The 21,033-nt window shown below is 40.6% G+C and overlaps 1 protein-coding gene and 1 long non-coding RNA gene across 2 annotated transcripts in view; both read right to left on the bottom strand.

Annotated features, from left to right (window-relative positions):
* The window catches only part of LOC307052654, a 171,254-nt gene that overhangs the window by 103,404 nt on the left and 46,817 nt on the right, over positions 1-21,033 (bottom strand). The gene's annotated exons all lie outside the window — the stretch shown is intronic.
* On the bottom strand, positions 11,092-13,440 carry LOC307052439 (ubiquitin carboxyl-terminal hydrolase 1-like; the record flags this gene model as incomplete). The annotated part of the gene is made up of 1 exon (XM_079703365.1): positions 11,092-13,440. The coding sequence occupies one exon, from the start codon at positions 13,438-13,440 to the stop codon at positions 11,092-11,094; it is 2,349 nt and encodes a 782-aa protein (XP_079559491.1).

The following is a 21,033-nucleotide window of genomic DNA, read 5'->3' as shown; positions in this document are numbered from 1 at the left end:
CCAAAGCAATCTTGAGAACGAAAAACGGAGCTGGAGGAATCAGGCTCCCTGACTTCAGACTATACTACAAAGCTACAGTAATTAAGACAGTGTGGTACTGGCATAAAAACAGAAAGATAGATCAGTGGATCAGGATAGAAAGCCCAGAGATAAACCCACGCACATATGGCCAACTTATCTTTGATAAAGGAGGCAGGAATGTACAGTGGAGAAAGGACAGCCTCTTCAATAAGTGGTGCTGGGAAAACTGGACAGGGACATGTAAAAGTATGAGATTAGATCATTCCCTAACACCATACACAAAAATAAGCTCAAAATGGATTAAAGACCTAAATGTAAGGCCAGAAACTATCAAACTCTTAGAGGAAAACATAGGTAGAACACTCTATGACATAAATCACAGCAAGATCCTTTTGGACCCACCTCCTAGAGAAATGGAACTAAAAACAAAGATAAACAAATGGGACCTAATGAAACTTCAAAGCTTTTGCACAGCAAAGGAAACCATAAACAAGACCAAAAGACAACCCTCAGAATGGGAGAAAATATTTGCAAATGAAGCAACTGACAAAGGATTAATCTCCAAAATTTATAAACAGCTCATGCAGCTCAATAGCAAAAAAACAAACAACCCAATCCAAAAATGGGCAGAAGACTTAAATAGGCATTTCTCCAAAGAAGATATACAGACTGCCAACAAACACATGAAAGAATGCTCAACATCATTAATCATTAGAGAAATGCAAATCAAAACTACAATGAGATATCATCTCACACCAGTCAGAATGGCCATCATTAAGAAATCTAGAAACAATAAATGCTGGAGAGGGTGTGGAGAAAAGGGAACACTCTTGCACTGCTGGTGGGAATGTGAATTGGTACAGCCACTATGGAGAACAGTATGGAGGTTCCTTATAAAACTAAAAATAGAACTACCATATGACCCAGCAATCCCACTACTAGGCATATACCCTGAGAAAACCATAATTCAAAAAGAGACATGTACCAAAATGTTCACTGCAGCTCTATTCACAATAGCCCGGAGCTGGAAACAACCTAAGTGTCCATCATCGGATGAATGGATAAAGAAGATGTGGCACATATATACAATGGAATATTACTCAGCCATGAAAAGAAACGAAACTGAGCTATTTGTAATGAGGTGGATAGACCTAGAGTCTGTCATACAGAGTGAAGTAAGTCAGAAAGAGAAAGACAAATACCGTATGCTAACACATATATATGGAATTAAACAAAAAAAAAAAAAGTCATGAAGAACCTAGGGGTAAAACGGGAATAAAGACACAGACCTACTTGAGAATGGACTTGAGGATATGGGGAGGGGGGAGGGTAAGCTGTGACAAAGCGAAAGAGAGGCATGGACATATATACACTACCAAACGTAAGGTAGATAGATAGTGGGAAGCAGCCGCAGAGCACAGGGAGATCAGCTCGGTGCTTTGTGACTGCCTGGAGGGGTGGGAGGGGGAGGGTGGGAGGGAGGGAGATGCATGAGGGAAGGGATGTGGGAACAGATGTATATGTATGACTGATTCACTTTGTTATAAAGCAGAAACTAATAAGAAAAAATTAAAAAAATAAAAAAAAACAATACTTCAATACAATTAAATTGAAAAAAGGAGTCGTTGAGAGATTGATTCAAGATGGCGGAGTAGAAGGACATGCTCTCACTCCCTCTTTTGAGAACATCTGAATCGAAAATAACTGCTGAACAATCATCGACAGGAAGACACTGGAACTCACCAAAAAAGATATCCCACATGCAAAGACAAAGGAGAAACCACACTGAGATGGAAGGAGGGGTGCTGTCACAATAAAATCAAATCCCATAACTGCTGGGTGGGTGACTCACAAACTGCAGAACACTTATACCACAGAAGTCCATCCACTGGAGTGAAGGTTCTGACCCACACGTCAGGCTTCCCAACCTGGGGGTGTGGCAACAGGAGGAGGAATTCCGAGAGAATCAGACTTTGAAGGCTAGTGGGATTTGATTGCAGGACTTCAGCAGGACTGGGGGAAACAGAGACTCCACTCTTGGAGGGCACACACAAAGTAGTGTGCGCATCGGGACCCAGGGGAAGGACCAGTGACCCCATAGGAGAGTGAACCGGACCTACCTGCAAGTGTTGGAGGGTCTCCTACAGAGGCGGGGGGCAGCTGTGGCTCACCAAGGGACAAGGACACTGGCAGCAGAAGTTCTGGGTAGTGCTCCTTGGCATAAGCCCTCCCAGAGTCCACCATTAGTCCCACCAAAGAGCTCCAGTGCTGGGTCGCCTCAGGCCAAACAACCAACACGGAGGGAACCCAGCCCCCCCATCAGCAGACAAGTGGATTAAAGTTTTACTGACCTCTGCCCACCACAGCAACAGCCAGCTCTACCCACCACCAGTCCCTCCCATCAGGAAACTTCCACAAGCCTCTTAGAGAGCCTCATCCACCAGAGGGCAGACAGCAGAAGCAACAAGAACTACAATCCTGCAGCCTGTGGAACAAAAACCACATTCACAGAAAGATAGGCAAGATGAAAAGGCAGAGGGCTATATACCAGAGAAAGGAACAAGATAAAACCCCAGAAAAACAACTAAATGAAGTGGAGATAGGCAACCTTCCAGAAAAAGAATTCAGAATAATGAGAGTGAAGATGATCCAGGGCCTTGGAAAAAGAATGGAGGCAAAATTCGAGAAGATGCAAGAAATATTTAACAAAGACCTAGAAGAATTAAAGAACAAACAAACAGAGATGAACAATACAATAACTGAAATGAAAAATAAACTAGAAGGAATCACTAGCAGAATAACTGAGGCAGAAGAACAGATAAGTGACCGGAAAGACAGAATGGTGGAATTCACTGCCGCTGAAAAGAATGAAAAGAAATGAAGACAGCCTAAGAGACCTCTGGGACAACATTAAATGCAACAACCTTCCATTAGAAGGGTCCCAGAAGGAGAAGAGAAAGGACCCGAGAAAATATTTGAAGACATTATAGTTGAAAACTTCCCTAACATGGGAAAGGAAATAGCCACCCAAGTCCAGGAAGCACACAGAGTCCCAGGCAGGATAAACCCAAGGAGAAACATACTGAGACACATAGTAATCAACTATACAAAAATTAAAGACAAAAATTATTAAAAGCAGCAAAGGAAAAATGACAAATAACATATAAGGGAACTCCCATAAGGTTAACAGCTGATTTCTCAGCAGAAACTCTACAAGCCAGAAGGGAGTGGCATGATATATTTAAAGTGATGAAAGGCAAGAACCTACAACCAAGATTACTCTACCCAGCAAGAATCTCATTCAGACTCGATAGAGAAATCAAAAGCTTTACAGACAAGCAAAAACTAAGAGAATTCAGCACCACCAAACCAGCTCTACAACAAATGCTAAAGGAACTTCTCTAACTGGGAAACACAAGAGAAGAAAATGACCTACAAAAACAAACCCCCCAAAATTAAGAAAATGGTAATAGGAATATACATATCGATAATTACCTTAAACGTGAATGGATTAAATTCCCCAACCAGAAGACACAGGCTTGCTGAATGGATACCAAAACAAGACCCTTATATATGCTGTCTACAAGAGACCCACTTCAGACCCAGGGACACATACAGACTGAAAGTGAGGGGATGGATAAAGATATTTCATGCAAATGGAAATCAAAAGAAAGCTGGAGTAGCAATACTCATATCAGATAAAAGACTTTAAAGAATCTTACAAGAGACAAGGAAGGACACTACATAATGATCAACGGATCAATCCAAGAAGAAGATACAACAATTATAAATATATATGCAAGCAACATAGGAGCACCTCAATACATAACGCAACTGCTAACCGCTCTAAAAGAGGAAATCGACTGTAACACAATAATAGTGGGGGACTTTAACACCTCACCTACGCCAATGGACAGATCATCCAGACAGAAAATTAATAAGGAAACACAAGCTTTAAATGTCACAAAAGACGAGATAGATTTAATTGATATTTATAGGACATTCCACCCAAAAACAGCAGATTACGCTTTCTTCTCAAGTGCGCAAGGAATATTCTCCAGGATAGATCGCATCTTGGGTCACAAATCAAGCCTCAGTAAATTTAAGAAAACTGAAATCATATCTAGCATCTTTTCTGACCAAAACGCTATGAGATTAGAAATCAATTACAGGGGAAAAAAAGTAAAAAACAAAAACACATGGAGACTAAACAATACGTTACTAAATAACCAAGAAATCACTGAAGAAATCAAAGAGGAATTCAAAAAATACCTACAGACAAATGACAATGAAAACACAAAGATCCAAAACATACGGGATACAGCAAAAGCACTTCTATGAGGGAAGTTTATAGCTACACAAGCCTACCTCAATAAACAAGAAAAATCTCAAATAAACACTCTAACGTTACACCTAAAGGAACTAGGGAAAGAAGAACAAACAAAACCCAAACTTAGCAGAAGGAAAGAAATCATAAAAATCAGAGCAGAAATAAATGAAATAGAAACAAGGAAAACAATAGCAAAGATAATTAAAAGTAAAAGCTGGTTCTCTGAGAAGATAAATGAAATTGATAAACCATTAGCCAGACTCATCAAGAAAAAGAGGAAGAGGGCTCAAATCAATAAAATTAAAAATGAGAAGTTACAACAGACACTGCAGAAATACAAAGCATCCTAATAGACGACTACAAGCAACTCTATGCCAACAAAATGGACAACCTGGAAGAAACAGACAACTTCTTAAAAAGGTATAACCTTCCAAGACTGAACCAGGAAGAAATAGAAAATATGAACAGACCACTCACAAGTAATGAAATTGAAACTGTGATTTAAAATCTTCCAACAAACAGAAGTCCAGGACCAGATGGCTTCACAGGTAAATTCCACCAAACATTTAGAGAAGAGATAACACGCATCCTTCTCAAACTCTTCCAAAAAATTGCAGAGGGATGAACACTCCCAAACTCATTCTATGAGGCCACCATCACCCTGATACAAAAAACCAGACAAAGATACTACAAAAAAAGAAAATTACTGACCAATATCACTGATGAATATAGATGCAAAAATCCTCAACAAAATACTAGCAAACAGAATCCAACAACACATTAAAAGGATCATACACCATGATCAAGTGGAATTTATCCCAGGGACCAAGGATTTTTCAATATATGCAAATCAATCAATGTGATACACCATATTAAAAAATTGAAGAATAAAAACCATATGATCGGGCCTCCCTGGTGGCGCAGTGGTTGAGAGTCCGCCTGCCGATGCAGGGGATACGGGTTCGTGCCCCGGTCTGGGGGGATCCCATATGCCGCGGAGCGGCTGGGCCCGTGAGCCATGGCTGCTGGGCCTGTGCATCCGGAGCCTGTGCTCCGCAACGGGAGAGGCCACAACGGTGAGAGGCCCGCGTACCACAAAAAAAAAAAAAAAAAAAAAAAAAAAAAAAAAAAAAAAAAACCATATGATCATGTCAATAGATGCAGAAAAAACTTTTGACAAAATTCAACACCCATTTATGATAAAAACTCTCCAGAAAGTGGGCATAGAGGGAACCTACCTCAACATAATAAAGGCCATATACAACAAACCCACAGCAAACAACATTCTCAATGGTGAAAAACTGAAAGCATTTCCTCTAAGATCAGGAACAAGACAAGGATGTCCACTCTCACCACTATTATTCAACATAGTTTTGGAAGTCCTAGCCACGGCAGTCAGAGAAGAAAAAGAAATAAAAGGAATACAAATTGGAAAAGAAGAAGTAAAACTGTCACTGTTTGCAGATGACATGATACCATACATAGAGAATCCTAAAGATGCCACCAGAAAACTACTAGAGCTAATCAATGAACTTGGTAAAGTGGGACGATACAAAATTAATGCAAAGAAATCTCTTGCATTCCTATACGCTAATGATGAAAAATCTGAAAGAGCAATGAAGGAAACACTCCCATATCCCATTGCAACAAAAAGAATAAAATACCTAGGAATAAACCTACCTAGGAAGACAAAAGACCTGTATGCAGAAAACTATAAGACACTGATGAAAGAAATTAAAGATGATACCAACAGATGGAGAGATATGCCATGTTCTTGGATTAGAAGAATCAATATTGTGAAAATGACTATACTACCCAAAGCAATCTACAGATTCAGTGCAATCCCCATCAAATTACCAATGGCATTTTTCACAGAGCTAGAACAAAAATTCTTAAAATTTGTATGGAGACACAAAAGACCCCGAATAGCCAAAGCAGTCTTGAGGGGAAAAAAACAGAGCAGGAGGAATCAGACTCACTGACTTCAGGCTATACTAGAAAGCTACAGTAAGCAAGACAATATGGTACTGGCACAAAAACAGAAACATAGATCAACGGAACAAGATAGAAATCCCAGAGGTAAACCCATGCACCTACGGTAAAGTAATCTATGAAAAAGGAGGCAAGGATATACAATGGAGAAAAGACAGTCTCTTCAATAAGTGGTGTTGGGAAAACTGGACAGCTACATGTAAAACAATGAAATTAGAACACTCCCTACCACCATACACAAAAATAAACTCAAAATGGATTCGAGACCTAAATGTAAGACCGGACACCATAAAACTCTTAGAGGAAAACATAGGAAGAACACTCTTTAACATAAATCACAGCAAGATCTTTTTTGATCCACCTCCTAGAGTAAAGAAAATAAAAACAAAAATAAACAAATGGGACTTAATGAAACTTAAAAGCTTTTGCACAGCAAAGGAAACCATAAACAAGATGAAAAGACAACCCTCAGAATGGGAGAAAATATTTGCAAATGAATCATCAGACAAAGGATTAATCTCCAAAATATATAAACAGCTCATGCAGGTCAATATCAGAAAATCAAACAACCCCATCCAAAAATGGGCAGAAGACCTAAACAGACATTTCTCCAAAGAAGATAAACAGATTGCCATCAAACACATGAAAGGATGCTCAACATCACTAATCATTAGAGAAATGCAAATGAAAACTACAATGAGGTATCACCACACACCAGTTAGAATGGTCATCATCAAAAAATCTACAAGCAATAAATGCTGGAAAGGGTGTGAAGAAAACGGAAACCTCTTGCACTGTTGGTGGGAATGTAAATTGACACAGCCACTCTGGAGAACAGTATGGAGGTTCCTTAAAAAACTAAAAATAGAACTAACATATGACCCAGCAATCCCACTACTGGGCATATACCCAGAGAAAACCATAATTCAAAAAGACACATGCACCCCAATGTTCATTGCAGCACTATTTACAATAGCCAGGTCATGGAAGCAACCCAAGTGCCCATCGACAGACGAATGGATAAGGAAGATGTGGTACATACATACAATGGAATATTACTCAGCCATAAAAAGGAATGAAATTGGGTCATTTGTAGAGATGTGGATAGACCTAGGGACTGTCATACAGAGTGAATAAGTCAAAAAGAGAAAAGCAAATATCGTATATTAACCCATGTATGTGGAACCTAGAAAATGGTACAGATGAACTGGTTTGCAGGGTAGAAGTTGAGACACAGATGTAGAGAACAAATGTATGGACACCAAGGGGGGAAAACTGCGGTGGGGTGGGGATGGTGGTGTGCTGAACTGGGCGATTGGGATTGACATGTATACACTGATGTGTATAAAATTGATGACTAATAAGAACCTGCAGTATAAACAAACAAACAAAAAACAAGTAATACTAAACTTTCTTTGGGTTATTTGTATGGAAATATGTTAATATAAATGTTTCAGACATTACATGAAATTTCTAAAAATCTTATATGTTCTGGTATAATGTTATAAGTCATAATTCTAGTTATTACTTTAAATGTATATCTCAGAAATAACTATATTTTCTTGTCAATTGCATTATATGAACTTTCATCAAATCTTTAACCGTGGTTATTTTTAAGTCTTTTGTCATTTACAGACCATTCTGGGTGTACTGTGATGCTTTTGCAAAAATGATCCTACAAAAGGGTTTCATCTTCAAGGAATTCCTGGAAAAGACTCTGACAAGTACAGGTTTCTGGTAACTGACTACAGTGCTGAACTGAATGAATAAGCATTTTCAGAACTCTAATGGAAAACTGATGAATTCATAAAAGTGCTAACAAAAGATCAAGATGAAAAAACAAATTAATTACATGGGACTGAGTGAACTGATGAGGATGATTATAATTTTTGTGACTTTTTGTTTGAATTTTTTAAAAAAAGGAAGTCAGGGGGCTATAAAAATAAAAATAACAGCTTTTTGTAGGGTTGTGTCCATCATGGTCATACTAAGTATTACTGTACATAATTATAACTAAAACTTATAAAACTTCATATTTTCATATATATGAAAATTGTATTTATTTGACAAATGGAAAATACATACAAAAGAATCTAAAATTTACTTTAGCAGTGGGAGAAATAATCAGGTACATCAGAATTTAGCTCCAATTCTGTGTCCGTACTATATTAGCTAGGTAAGCCTTGACAAGGTTCAGTCTCTCTGAAATTAAGTTTTCTCATCTTGAAAATGTTGTTCATTCTATTTCTAATGGTGAGTGTCCAATATTGAGTGTCAAATATCAAAAAGGGAGCTGTGTAGTACAGTGGTTAAGGACTTTGCCTGATGTGGGAGAAGGATTTACATACTCGATATTGATGAGGTTGAGTAAAACCCTCTAGCCCTGAATTTGAATTGAAGTATCAGCATAATTCTTGATGTATTTAAGCCTAAAAAAAAAAAGTCCTAGTTCTGTTCACTTAAATGGCTTAGAAACAATGATCAACCCAATAGCAAAAAGTACCTCCAGCATGTACTTACTATGATTTCTAAATGCCATTTTTCTATCGAAAGGGACTAGACTTATCAAAGACTACTGAGGTCATGGCAAAAGAACTTGGAAGCCAATTTGAAGAAGTCCCCGCTGGCTAAAGATGGGATAGTCAATCAAGATAATAACTGCAATGATTTGACATACATCAAACATGTTTAAATCCAGGAGTTCATATTGATACTAAGAAAGAAAAACTCATTGGTCAACTTTGGGGGATGTTAGGGAATCAAGTCATTGTTTTAAAACTGGTAAATAAAAGGAAAGGAACAAACACTTATCCTGCCTTTATAGAGGGTAGTGCACAGTAACCAAATACTTGATGAGGGGAAATTCCTCTTTATACATGAGTTAAGAGTGTCACCATTTTGCAAACCCCACTGAATTAATGGATCTAAACAATGATCATCAATGACTGCTTACACTGAAAAAAGACCACCAGACATTTTGTACCTCAAGATGGTAACACACTTTATTTCCTATGATGTAATGTTGACATAAACATGCACACAAACACAAGTCTAGTCTGAGTCTGATTTAGGCACTAGATCCAACCACCAATTTACAGAAATATAGTGGGTAGGAAAACATAAAATGGAGCCACAAGGAAACAACACAGTCAGCAAAATCCAGACTATGGGAAATTTTACGGGACAAACAACTTGGTTTATTTAGCAGCAAAAACTAAATACGCAAGGGAACAAAAAAAAAAAACTGAATAGGGAACCTACAGAGTAAAAGAGTTTTAAGAAAGTAATCTTAGTATTTGGCCTTATTTTGATCCGTATTCAAACAAACTGGAAGTATTGAACACCGACCTGAAAGTTGAGATCAAGGAATCATTGCCACCATTTTAGGCATGACAAAGATAGAATGGTATATTTTAAAAAATCCTATTCTTGACAGATAGATAATGAAATATTTACAGATACAATGCTGGATATTGAAAAGACATGCTTCAAAATAATTAACAGAGAGAAGAGGGTGGGGATCTAGATAAAACAAGATTGGTTATGAGCTGATTGTTGAAATTTGGTGATGAGCACATAAAAATTTATCATATTATTCTTACTTTTGTATATACTTGAAAATTCCCATAATGAAAAGTTAAAATAAAAGAACTCTGCTTGGGTTTAAAGCTGAGCTCAGTCCTTTGCTTGCAGAGTTATTGAACTGCTCTTGCTTCATTTGTCAAATGGGGATAATCAAAGTGCCTCTCTCATAGGGTTTTTCAGAAGGAGTAGAAAGAAATAATAGGTATGAAACACTTAGAAGAGCTGCTTATAGCACAGAGTATGTGCTCAACCAAGTTATCTATTGATACTGTTGTTTATTAGTAGTAGTATTATTGTATACTGTTATGTAGATCTTATATTAAAAGATATAGAAAATGTGATCTCTGCTCAACATTTAATCACTGGTCCAAAAGTAAAAAGACTAAGTATCATTCTTTTTTTTTTTTTTTTTTTTTTAGTTGTTAAGCAGTTTAAATTTTATTGACCTCCTGGTTTTTTTAGAAAAGTTAAATTTAAGGTCACACCTCTAAGTTCGTTGCATTATATACAGATCGTGCAGAGTATGACTATGAAGAGATACAAATTAGTCCACACTGAAAAATATTTACTAGGGTACAGGATCATTTTCATAAATACATATAAAATTCTTTTGAAGATAGAAGAGGACTGACTCTTCAGGTTTCCTGAGACACTTTTCAAAGTGACTGAAGGCACAAAATGTGCACTATTGTGAATACATACACGTGCCTCTAATACAGCCCATCAAAGATCTGGCTTCATGACTTACAAAACTAAATGTACTGAAATGAGATTCTGCTGCTTAGCTGAAAAACCACAGAACCTATAAACATCATGTAGATAATTACTCCAAAATATGGACATAAAAATACAAGCACTTTATTTGAAAAAGCAAACACAAAAGATAGGTGTAAATTCAAAGCGTTTAAATGCTTCCATTTTGAATAATTCAGTTAAGAACCTATACAAGTTTGCTCCCAGAAGCTAATGCATCAATCACTAGTCTCCACTAAGGAAAAGGAATTCTAAAAATTAACATGGTTTTCAATAACTCAGATTTCACTATTTATATAAAAACCTAGAGAGACCAATAATATCCAATAGCTTCAAAAGATAAGCTAAAGACTTTTTGATGTAATCAATTTACCAATGTTTAATACACACACAAGGAAAATACACTCACTCTATAATTTCTTATAAAATAGCAAGTAAGGAGTAGATGTAGGAGATGTAGAAGGGGAAAGAGAATTCAAAAAGTCCTTCTCTTCAGTAACTTTCACTTCAGAATCATTAAAAAGCAACCACTTCCCCTCATACTCCTTTAAGCTTTGCACTGCATATGAAATTTTGTTTTCAAAATCACTCATGTTAATGCCTCTTTGGTCATTGGATTCCTTGTTTCTATCAGATTCATGGGTCCCATTAGTATTGTTAGTCTCAGAATTTCTATTTTCAGCAAATGCTGTACTGGCAACTTCATCAGGATGAGATGCTTTGTTGTATAACTCATCATCTGCTTTAGTCTTTTGTCCTCTGAGAAGTCCAAGAGCGTCTACATTTTTTTTGTTCAAAACTTTACTTGGCTGGGTATTTCCACTGACTCTAATCGACACTTCTTCATCGTCATAGTTTTCGACCACACCCCTTGCTTCCTCCTCATTCAATGGTTCTGGCTTACCTACTTCACACAGTTGGTCGATCACAAAATTTTCCTCATCTAGTTCTAAACTGTTAAGGTCAGTGACTTTAACAGAAGCAGTATAATGCCCGCTACTAATTGTAATGCCACTATGTATCACAACTGCAAATAATCCATAGCTGTCATTGGTTGGCTTTGTGCTCCATTCTTCTAGTGACAGTTTAAGAGGTATCAGTAAAGGAGTGTTGATCTTGGAAAGTCCACCACCATAACAATCAAACTCCAAGCCACTAGCAGCAAAGCACTTCAAATGAATAGTTAGAACTTCAGGCATTGTGTCAAACAAAAGACTTCGTTCAGCTTCAGTATAATGATGGCAATTTTCACAGAAATATTTATTTTCTCCTCCAATCCTCTCCACTGAAGCAAACTGGGAAATTGCCCATCTCAGGGTCTTCATTTCTGTTTTTGGCTCTGAAGAACTTTCAGGACTCTCCTCTACTTTGGAAAGCTCATCTTCTTGCACTGGTACAATGATGTCTTGAAAATCTTCTCTTCTTTCTGTTGAACTTTCACATTCTGAGCAACGAGTCCTGATGACCAGCTGACCTTGGAACAATGTCTCCACGAGCTCAAACCCAGTTTGCTCTGCGCCTCTGTTTATGGGCTTAACTTCATTAACAGGCATAACGTTCTTCCCTGGAGATTCAAGTCCACAACCATCAGCTGTATTATCATCCTCATACTTCCCCATGTCCTCTTCAAGACCACATTCATTTTCTTTAGATTGTCCTTTGGATTCTTGGTTTGTTGTTATTGTACCCAGACTAAAGAATTTAGAAATAATGCTGAGTTGCTTAGCTGTAGACTGTAACCAGTTTCTTTTAACTCTTGATTTCTTTTGTGAGCGTCTTGCACTCTCATTTTCAGAAATGTACTTGCGGATTATTTTAGCAGGAATATCTGATGAATCAACTGTAGCTTTTCTTTTTGATCTGGTTTGTCTCTGGTTTTCTTTCAAAGACTGGTGGTCCTTAGAGACTTTAACTTTTTTCTTCATGTTACCAAGTTCAGTGTCACTTTTTCTTTTCCCATGTACTTTTGGCAATTTTTCTTTATAGTCTTCAGAATGCCTCATACTGGCCATCTCCATGCTGTTATCACCACTCATTTCCTCTTTCTGATGTTTTTCTTCTACCTTAGTAGATAACTCTGCCACATTTTTTACTCCTTTTTTTAGGAGTTGGCATGTTTCTTGAATGTGTCCCAAAATACACTGTAATACTTCCTGTGCATCATGCTGTAGATATCCTCCATACATAGGGTTGAGTTTCCTGAGTGTGTTAAGTAGTCGCCTTGGCTGAGTAGCAAGTTTACGAGTATATTTCTCTGGATGTAAGAGAAAACTAGCCTGAAGCTGTTCGACTGAAATGATCAAGGAATGTAAGCTGCATATTAGTTCAAAACTTACTGAACAATCTCCTTTGCAATTTCCCTTAGCTTTTTGACTGGCTTCATCTTTTAGGGCTTCTTTCTTCCTTGAAATAATATTAAATAAGTGCTTCACTCCAGATTTAAAGCCAGGACAAAAATATAATACCTGAAGTATACTATTAAGATAACAAGTATTGCCGAGATTATTCAGTCCCACAAACGGTAACAAGTTTTTTCTCTTCGCACAGTTGACACGTGAGGACTGTGCTGCAGGAACAACTTGATCAATTTCAGATCCTCTATATTCAGAAGTTTTTTCTCCATTTCCTTGAGAATCTGTGAAATCCAAGGCTCTCTTGGTTTCCTTTTTCTGAAAAAACTTCAAGGAACGTCTGGGTTTTTTTGAGGGACTACCTCTTGAAAGCCTATTACTTTCACTACTAGGTATGACACGGGGCATTTTCTCTTCAAATCCCAAGGAGTTGACGAGAATTCATTTATACAGGGAGCCTGTAATCACCAAGCATATCTAGAATATAACATTTGACCAGGTGCCGTATCTTCTGCTATACCATTTCTCGCTCCTGGCTGTCCTTATCACTGGGGGTTGTGACATCACATATGTTTCTCCCGTAACTATGGTCATGGCCCAGAGCGAGGTCCGTGGCGGTGACGCCGACAAGTCTAACCGGGCTGAGGGCGGGGGCGACAGGTGAGCCCCTGCCCCGAGCCTGCGGGGGCCCGCGACCCACGGAAAAGCTGGCCGGATCGCCCTCCCCGCAGGGGAGTGACCATTCGCTCTCAAGAGCGGGAACCCGGGCTGCGGCTCGGTCCTGCCTGGGCGCCGGCACCGACTACATCCCCGAAGCGGCGCCCGACCGCGCCCGCCCCCATCCCCGAAGCGGCGCCCGACCACGCCCGCCCCCATCCCCGCCCCGGGACGGCAAGGAGCGCCAGAAGCGGCTCCGCTCGCCCGGCGCCCGAACCGCTGGGGTCTTCCCCACTACACCGCCGACGGGAACTTGGCGCGTTTTCCTCAGTCTCAGGACTCGTGTGTTTTAGCCTCCGCCCGCGCCAGCGCTGCGATTGGAGGTGGCGTCCTACCAAAGTGCCGGTTCTAGTCTCCAGGCTGCAGAGACGCGAAAGGCTAGAGCCACCTCCCGACCGCCACTAGCCCTCCTGGCACGCACGGGCTCCGGAACCAGCCAGAACGGTAGTTGCCCCAAGCTGGTAACGGGTTCTGCAGTTTCAAACAGCGCAGGCAACGTCACGGGCAGCTCGCCCTAAGTATCATTCTTCAAGAAAATGTGTAACAGCCCACTAGGGGAAGTCCCATTATCAAATCCACCAGGAAAGAGGATTCTTCTCTGGTCCTCAGGGCAGACAAGTTGAATGGACAGGCAGAGACTTTTTGTTTCATTCAAGATGCATCATCACTGAACTGGGATGGTGACAGATAATTCCCCATCCCACCTCAACTCCGTAGGTAAAGTGCTCTCCTGTCTAAATATGTTAAACCAGCACACACATTCACTGCGGAGGATCCAGCTTACAATGGCTCTTTGTAGTTGAGCAAATGGCTTAAAAGCACTAACCGTCAGTGGAATTCAAGCTAGTTAAAAGGCAGAGTCAATTAAGAATCTTTCACGTGGGCAATAAAACAGATAGGCACAATTATTACATTAATCAATGGTGCTCTAGGCCAGTACTTTCCAACTTCAATTGCACATGAATCACCTGGGGATCTCTTAAACTGCAGAGTCTGGTTTAGTTTGGGGCAGGGCCTGAAATTTTGCATTTCTGACAAGCTTTCGGGTGATGCTGAAGAGGCTAGTCCATGTCAACTTGGTGTCTCCAATTCCTTGTCACTGGGAAATGATCTGACACACACTTCAGTAGGATTTGGGCTTCAATGGTTTGGATAAAAGATAACTAGGAGAATTGCTCTGAAATACTAATTGGAAGAATTCATTTCTGATTCTTTGGCTTTGGTAAATGTTCCATCTACCAAAATAAATGGCACATACTTATTTTCAGGTGTGAAATCTCTAGTGCCCATCTTGGAACCCCTTTAAAGAAGAGATTTTACTAAGCCGGGGGCAGTGGAAGAAGGATGGATTGGGAGTTTGGGATTAGCAGATGCAAACTATTATATACAGAATTGATAAACAACAAGGTCCTACTGTATAGCACAGGGAATTAGATTCAATATTCTTTGATAAACCATAATGGAAAAGAATATGAAAAAAGAATGTATATATGTGTAGAACTGACTCATTTTGCTGTACAGCATAAATTAAAATAATATTGTAAATTAACTATACTTCAATTAATTTTTTTAAAAAGAAGTGATTTCAGGTGTCAAAAATGTCCCCAAAGAGAAAACTGTACAATTTAATTCTCTAATGAAGTCCTCTTGCCTGTTCTGCAGACCCCGGCATAATCCTAATTTTGTATTCCTTCCTTTTCTGTCCTTTTCCCAGCAATGGGATGTAGGAATAAATATTTCAAGAACAGGTCAATAATGTTGTGAAACTAAAGATGGCCCATCATGATAAAATTTCCAATTAAAAAAAAAAAAAAAACCCCCCGAAACCTGACTTGATCCAAGTTGCATTCTGGGAAATGGATTTTGAAACTAACTCTTTGGCAACCTTGAGAATGATGTGCTGTGTCACAGGGGAAAGATCCTTTTGAGAAGCTCTCTCATGTTTATAATTTCCTCTGAACCTAGACAGGAAAGGCAAGGATGAGCTGTCTAAGCCATGAGGATGGTCAGCCTCTCGGTCATTCCTCACCTGTTGTGATCACTTGTGTTCCACACAATGTAGATTAATGTGTTCAAGTTTCCATATGAAGGTGAAAAATTATTGTGCCCCAAATGGTTCTGAGGTTAAATAAGTTTGGAAAGCTCAGGGTTAAAGAAAGTTTAACTGGCCTCCTTCCTCTAGGTCTTCTCCGAGACCTTAAAATGTTCATGGACATTGGAACCTCCAACAGGGGTCCACAGGACTCCGGCCTCCTAATCAGATTTGACCACAGACCTTGTTTTTTTAAGAACTATCTCTTGAGATAAGGGTTTGGCAGACTCCACCTTGAGAAGTGCTGATCTAGAGGAGCTGGGACAAAGTTTGTCTTACTGACTCTGGATGAACAGAACACAGCAGTGAAAATGGTTGTGGGTATATGGTGTGGGGTTGGGAGTTTCTAGAAATCTCTGAGGTGAGTAAAAACCCCCTTTTGGCAAAATAAAAGTCTCATAGCCAATAGGAATAACAAGCTAAAAAAAGTCATTAATACTAATTATTTAAGGTATTAAATTTACAAACAAACCACATTTGCAGGTGTTCAAAATCTTCTCTGAGACAAGTGGTGAATTTTGCCTTTTCTGTACCTTAGGGTTTTCATCTGTCTAATGGAGTAGTGATGTCCCCCTCACAGGATGGTCATGAGGACAAAGGACAATATGGGCAAAACATGTAAGACTCCTGTAGATGGTGGCTTTATTCCCATTATTATGATGAGTGTTTTTTGGAAGTAACACCTTCCCTTTATTACACAGGTTTTTTTTTGTTTTTTTTTTGTTTTTTTTGCGGTATGTGGGCCTCTCCCATTGCAGAGCACAGGCTCCGGACGCGCAGGCTCAACGGCCATGGCTCACAGGCCCAGCCGCTCCGCGGCATGTGGGATCTTCCCAGACCGGGGCACGAACCCGTGTCCCCTGCATCGGCAGGCGGACTCTCAACCACTGCGCCACCAGGGAAGCCCTACACAGGTTTTTGATGAACTAGTGGTAGGTTCATATTAAGATCATCCGGGAGAACATTTAAAAAATATGCATGCCCAGACCACTACTCAGTCCCCATGAATCATAATTTGGTGATAATAATGGGGAAGGATGCATGTATATGTGAAAAAGTTTCTCCCTGTGATGGTTATGATACATCCAAAACACCTTCAATGCGTTTAAGGCAAATTTCTAAATTGTGATCCCACCTCTCCTGTAAGTAGTCCTGGGATATGGTCCTTGGAATAAAAGGTTTCTGTGGTTAAATAATTAGAAATATTATATACTAGTACCTCCCTCCCCCTCCCTTCCCCTTTATTAAAGTATCTGAGAAGTTCTGCAGTACACACTATTGGAAAACTTGTAACCTATTGCCTTCTGATCTTATATGACAGTGCAACATGTATTTTTCTTGCAACTCTCATCAACATCTTTGTTCAACACATTTGAGAAATATTATATATAGAGTTAGTCAGAAGAGAATTCTGTCCATATTCAGAAATCTTTTTGCACTGAAGACATAAGGGAGAAGCAAGATCGCAAAGAGCAGCTAAAATTCCTCCTCCCCAGGGAGCTGGCTAGGCCTGCTTTTATTCTTCCTGCTGCTTGTTACTTACATGTGGAAAGAATATTGAAAACGATAAATGTGTGTTTTCAAGTAAGCAATTCTGGGTAAAGACTGGGTGAGAGTCAAAGGACCAGGGAGATGAGCTACTGCAAACCTTAAGTGCTGAGACTGGACAAACTTGGCGTTGAATCCTGGTTCAAACCAGAAACGCCACAAGCCTGGAGTCACAGAACCCAAGCTCAAGCCATGACCCTGACTCGTATAGGCTCTGGGACCCTGGCCAAATGCTGATGAAAGATGAAATCTGCTAATCTCCTAGAAATTAAATATAACTATATTTTCCTTACAGCTTCTTTCATCGACAGAGGGAGTTTCTCCAAGCTTAGGATCTGTGCTGGTCTTGAGACTTCCTTTGACAAATAGAATATGGTGGAAGCAACAGCCTTGCAGCTTCTGTCTCCACCATCTTGGAATGCTTCCCTGAGACCACCATGGAAGGAAGCTAATCTAGTCTATGGGGGGGGGGGAAGCAACGTGGGGAGAAGCAAGGCATCATAGCCCACATCTAACATCAACTGCCAAATATACCACTGAGGCTCTCTTGGACCCTCAACCCAATAGACCCTCCAGCATTTTGAGTCTGGGCAAAACCAGCAGAGGAGCCACCCTGCCAATCTACAGAAGCATGAAGAAGGAGTCATCGTTACAAATGAACTTATCTATGAAACAGATTCACAGACATAGAGAACAGATTTGTGGTTGCCAAAGGGGAGGGGCTTGGCAGAGGGGTGGATTAGGAGTTTGGGATTAGCAGATGCAAACTATTATATATAAAATGGATAAACAACAATATCCTACTGTATAGCATAGGGAACTGTATTCAATATCTTGTGATAAAACATAAAGTTAAAGAATATGAAAAAGAATACATATATACGTATAACTGCATCACCTGGCTGTACACCAGAAACTAATACAACATTGTAAATCAACAATACTTCAGGGAGCCGGAGGAAGATGGCGGAAGAGTAAGACGCGGAGATCACCTTCCTCCCCACAGATACATCAGAAATTCATCTACACGTGGAACAACTCCAGCAGAATACCTACTGAACGCTGACAGAAGACCTCAGACCCCCCAAAAGGCAAGAAACTCCCCACATACCTGGGTAGGTCAAAAGAAAAAAAGAATAAACAGAGACAATAGGATATGGACGGGACCTGCACCAGTGGGAGGGAGCCGTGAAGGAGGGAAGGTTTCTACACACTACAAGCCCCTTCGCGGGCGGAGACGGCAGGTGGCGGAGGGGGAAAGCTTCGGAGTAGCGGAGGAGAGCACAGCAACAGGGGTGCGGAGGGCAAAGCGGAGAGATTTTGGCACAGAGGATCGGTGCCCTCAGGCACACACCAGCCCGAGAGGCTTGTCTGGGCGGGCGGGGCTGGGAGCTGAGGCTCGGGTATCGGCTTTCAGTCGGAGCGCAGGGAGAGGACTGGGGCTGGCGGCAGGAAGAGAGCCTGAAGGGGTTAGTGCTGGCCCGGAGGGAGTCCGGGGAAAGGGTCTGGAGCTACCGGAGAGGCAAGAGACTTTTTTCCCTTTTGGTGCCTGGTGCGCGAGGAGAGGGCATTCCCCTCCCTCCCCTCTGCCTGAGTGAGCCAGAGCCCCTGAATCAGCGGCTCCTTTAAACCCGTCCTGTCTGAGCGAAGAACGGACGCCCTCCGGCGACCTACGCGCAGAGGCGGGGCCAGGTCCAAGGCTGAGACCCGGGAGTTGTGAGAGCAGAGACAGGGAAATCTCTCTGTGCAGCCTCGGAGGCAGCGGATTAAAGCTCCACGGTCCATTTGATGTGCCCTGCGTCTGTGGAGTGCATGAATGGACAGCGAATCATCCCAAATTGAGGAAGTGGACTTTGAGGACAAGATTTAAGACTTTCCCCCCTTTTTCCTCTTTTTACAACGAATTATCCCAAATTAAGGAGGTGGACTTAGCAAGATTTCAGACTTCTCGCCCTTTTCCTCTTTTTACAACGAATTATCCCAAATCGAGGAGGTGGACTTGGAGAGCAAGATTTTTGATTTTTTCCCCTGCTCTCTTTTTGTGAATGTGTATGTGTAATCTTCTGTGTAAGATTCTCTCTGTATAGCTTTGCTTCCACCATATGTCCCAGGGTTCTATCGGTCTGTGTTTTTTTTCAATAATTACTTTTTAATTTTAATAACGCTACTATATTTCATACTTTATTCTATTTTACTTTACCTGCTCTTTCTTTTTTTCCTACCTTCCCTTCCTCCCTCCCTCCCTCCGCTCCTCCTTTCCTTCTTTCTTTTTCTTTCCTCCCTCCCTCCCTCCCACCCTTCTTCTTTCCACTTTCTTTTTCTTTCCTTCCTCCCTCCCTCCCTCCTGTCTTTCTTTCTTTCTTTCTTTCCTTCCTCCCTCCCTCCCTCCCTTCTTCCATTCACTCTTCCTTTTGCTTTCATTCCTCCCTCCCTCCCTCCTTTCTTTCCTTCTTTCTTTCCATCCTTCCTCCCTCCCTCCTTTCTTTCTTCCTTCCTTCCTTTCTTCCCTTCTTCCTTTCTTTCCCTCTCTCTTTCTTTCTTCTACTAATTCTTTCTCTCTACTTTTTCTCCCTGTTATTCTGAGTCGGGTGGATGAAAGGCTCTTGGTGCTGCAGCCAGGAGTCAGTGCTGTGCCTCTGAAGTGGGAGAGCCAACTTCAGGACACGGGTCCACAAGAGACCTCCCAGCTCCACATAATATCAAGCAGCGAAAATCTCCCAGGGATCTCCATCTCAACACCAGCACCCAGCTTCAGTCAACGACCAGCAAGCTACAGTGCTGGTCACCCTATGCCAAGCAACTAGCAAGGCAGGAACACAACCCCACCCATTAGCAGAGAGGCTACCTAAAAACATAATAAGGCCACAGGCACCCCAAAACACACCACCAGACGTGGACCTGTCCACCAGAAAGACAAGATCGAGCCTCAACCACCAGAACACAGGCATTAGTCCCCCCCCACCAGGAAGCCTACACAACCTACTGAAACAACCTTAGCCACGGGGGACAGACACCAAAAACAACAGGAACTACGAATCTGCAGCCTGCAAAAAGGAGACCCCAAACACAGTAACATAAGCAAAATGAGAAAGCAGAAAAACACACAGCAGGTGAAGGAGCAAGATAAAAACCTACCAGACCTAACAAATGAAGAGGTAATAGGCAGCCTACCTGAAAAAGAATTCAGAATAATGATAGTAAAGCTGATCCAAGATTCTATTTCCAAGATCCAAAATCTTGGAAATAGAATAGACAATATGCAAGAAACAGTTAACAAGGACCTAGAAGAACTAAAGATGAATCAAGCATCAATTAAAAACACAATAAATGAAATGAAAAATACTCTAGATGGGATCAATAGCAGAATAACTGAGGCAGAAGAAGGGATAAGTGAGGTGGAAGATAAAATAGTGGAAATAACTGATGCAGAGCAAAATAAAGAAAAAAGAATGAAAAGAATAGAGGACAGTCTCAGAGACCTCTGGGACAACATTAAACGCACCAACATTCGAATTATAGGGGTTCCAGAAGAAGAAGAGAAAAAGAAAGGGACTGAGAAAATATTTGAAGAGATTATAGTTGAAAACTTCCCTAATATGGGAAAGGAAATAGTTAATCAAGTCCAGGAGGCACAGAGAGTCCCA

This window comes from Hyperoodon ampullatus, assembly GCF_949752795.1.
Source record: "Hyperoodon ampullatus genome assembly, chromosome: 4".
Classification (NCBI taxonomy): domain Eukaryota; kingdom Metazoa; phylum Chordata; class Mammalia; order Artiodactyla; family Ziphiidae; genus Hyperoodon; species Hyperoodon ampullatus.
This window is presented reverse-complemented; position numbering and strand designations above follow the sequence as displayed.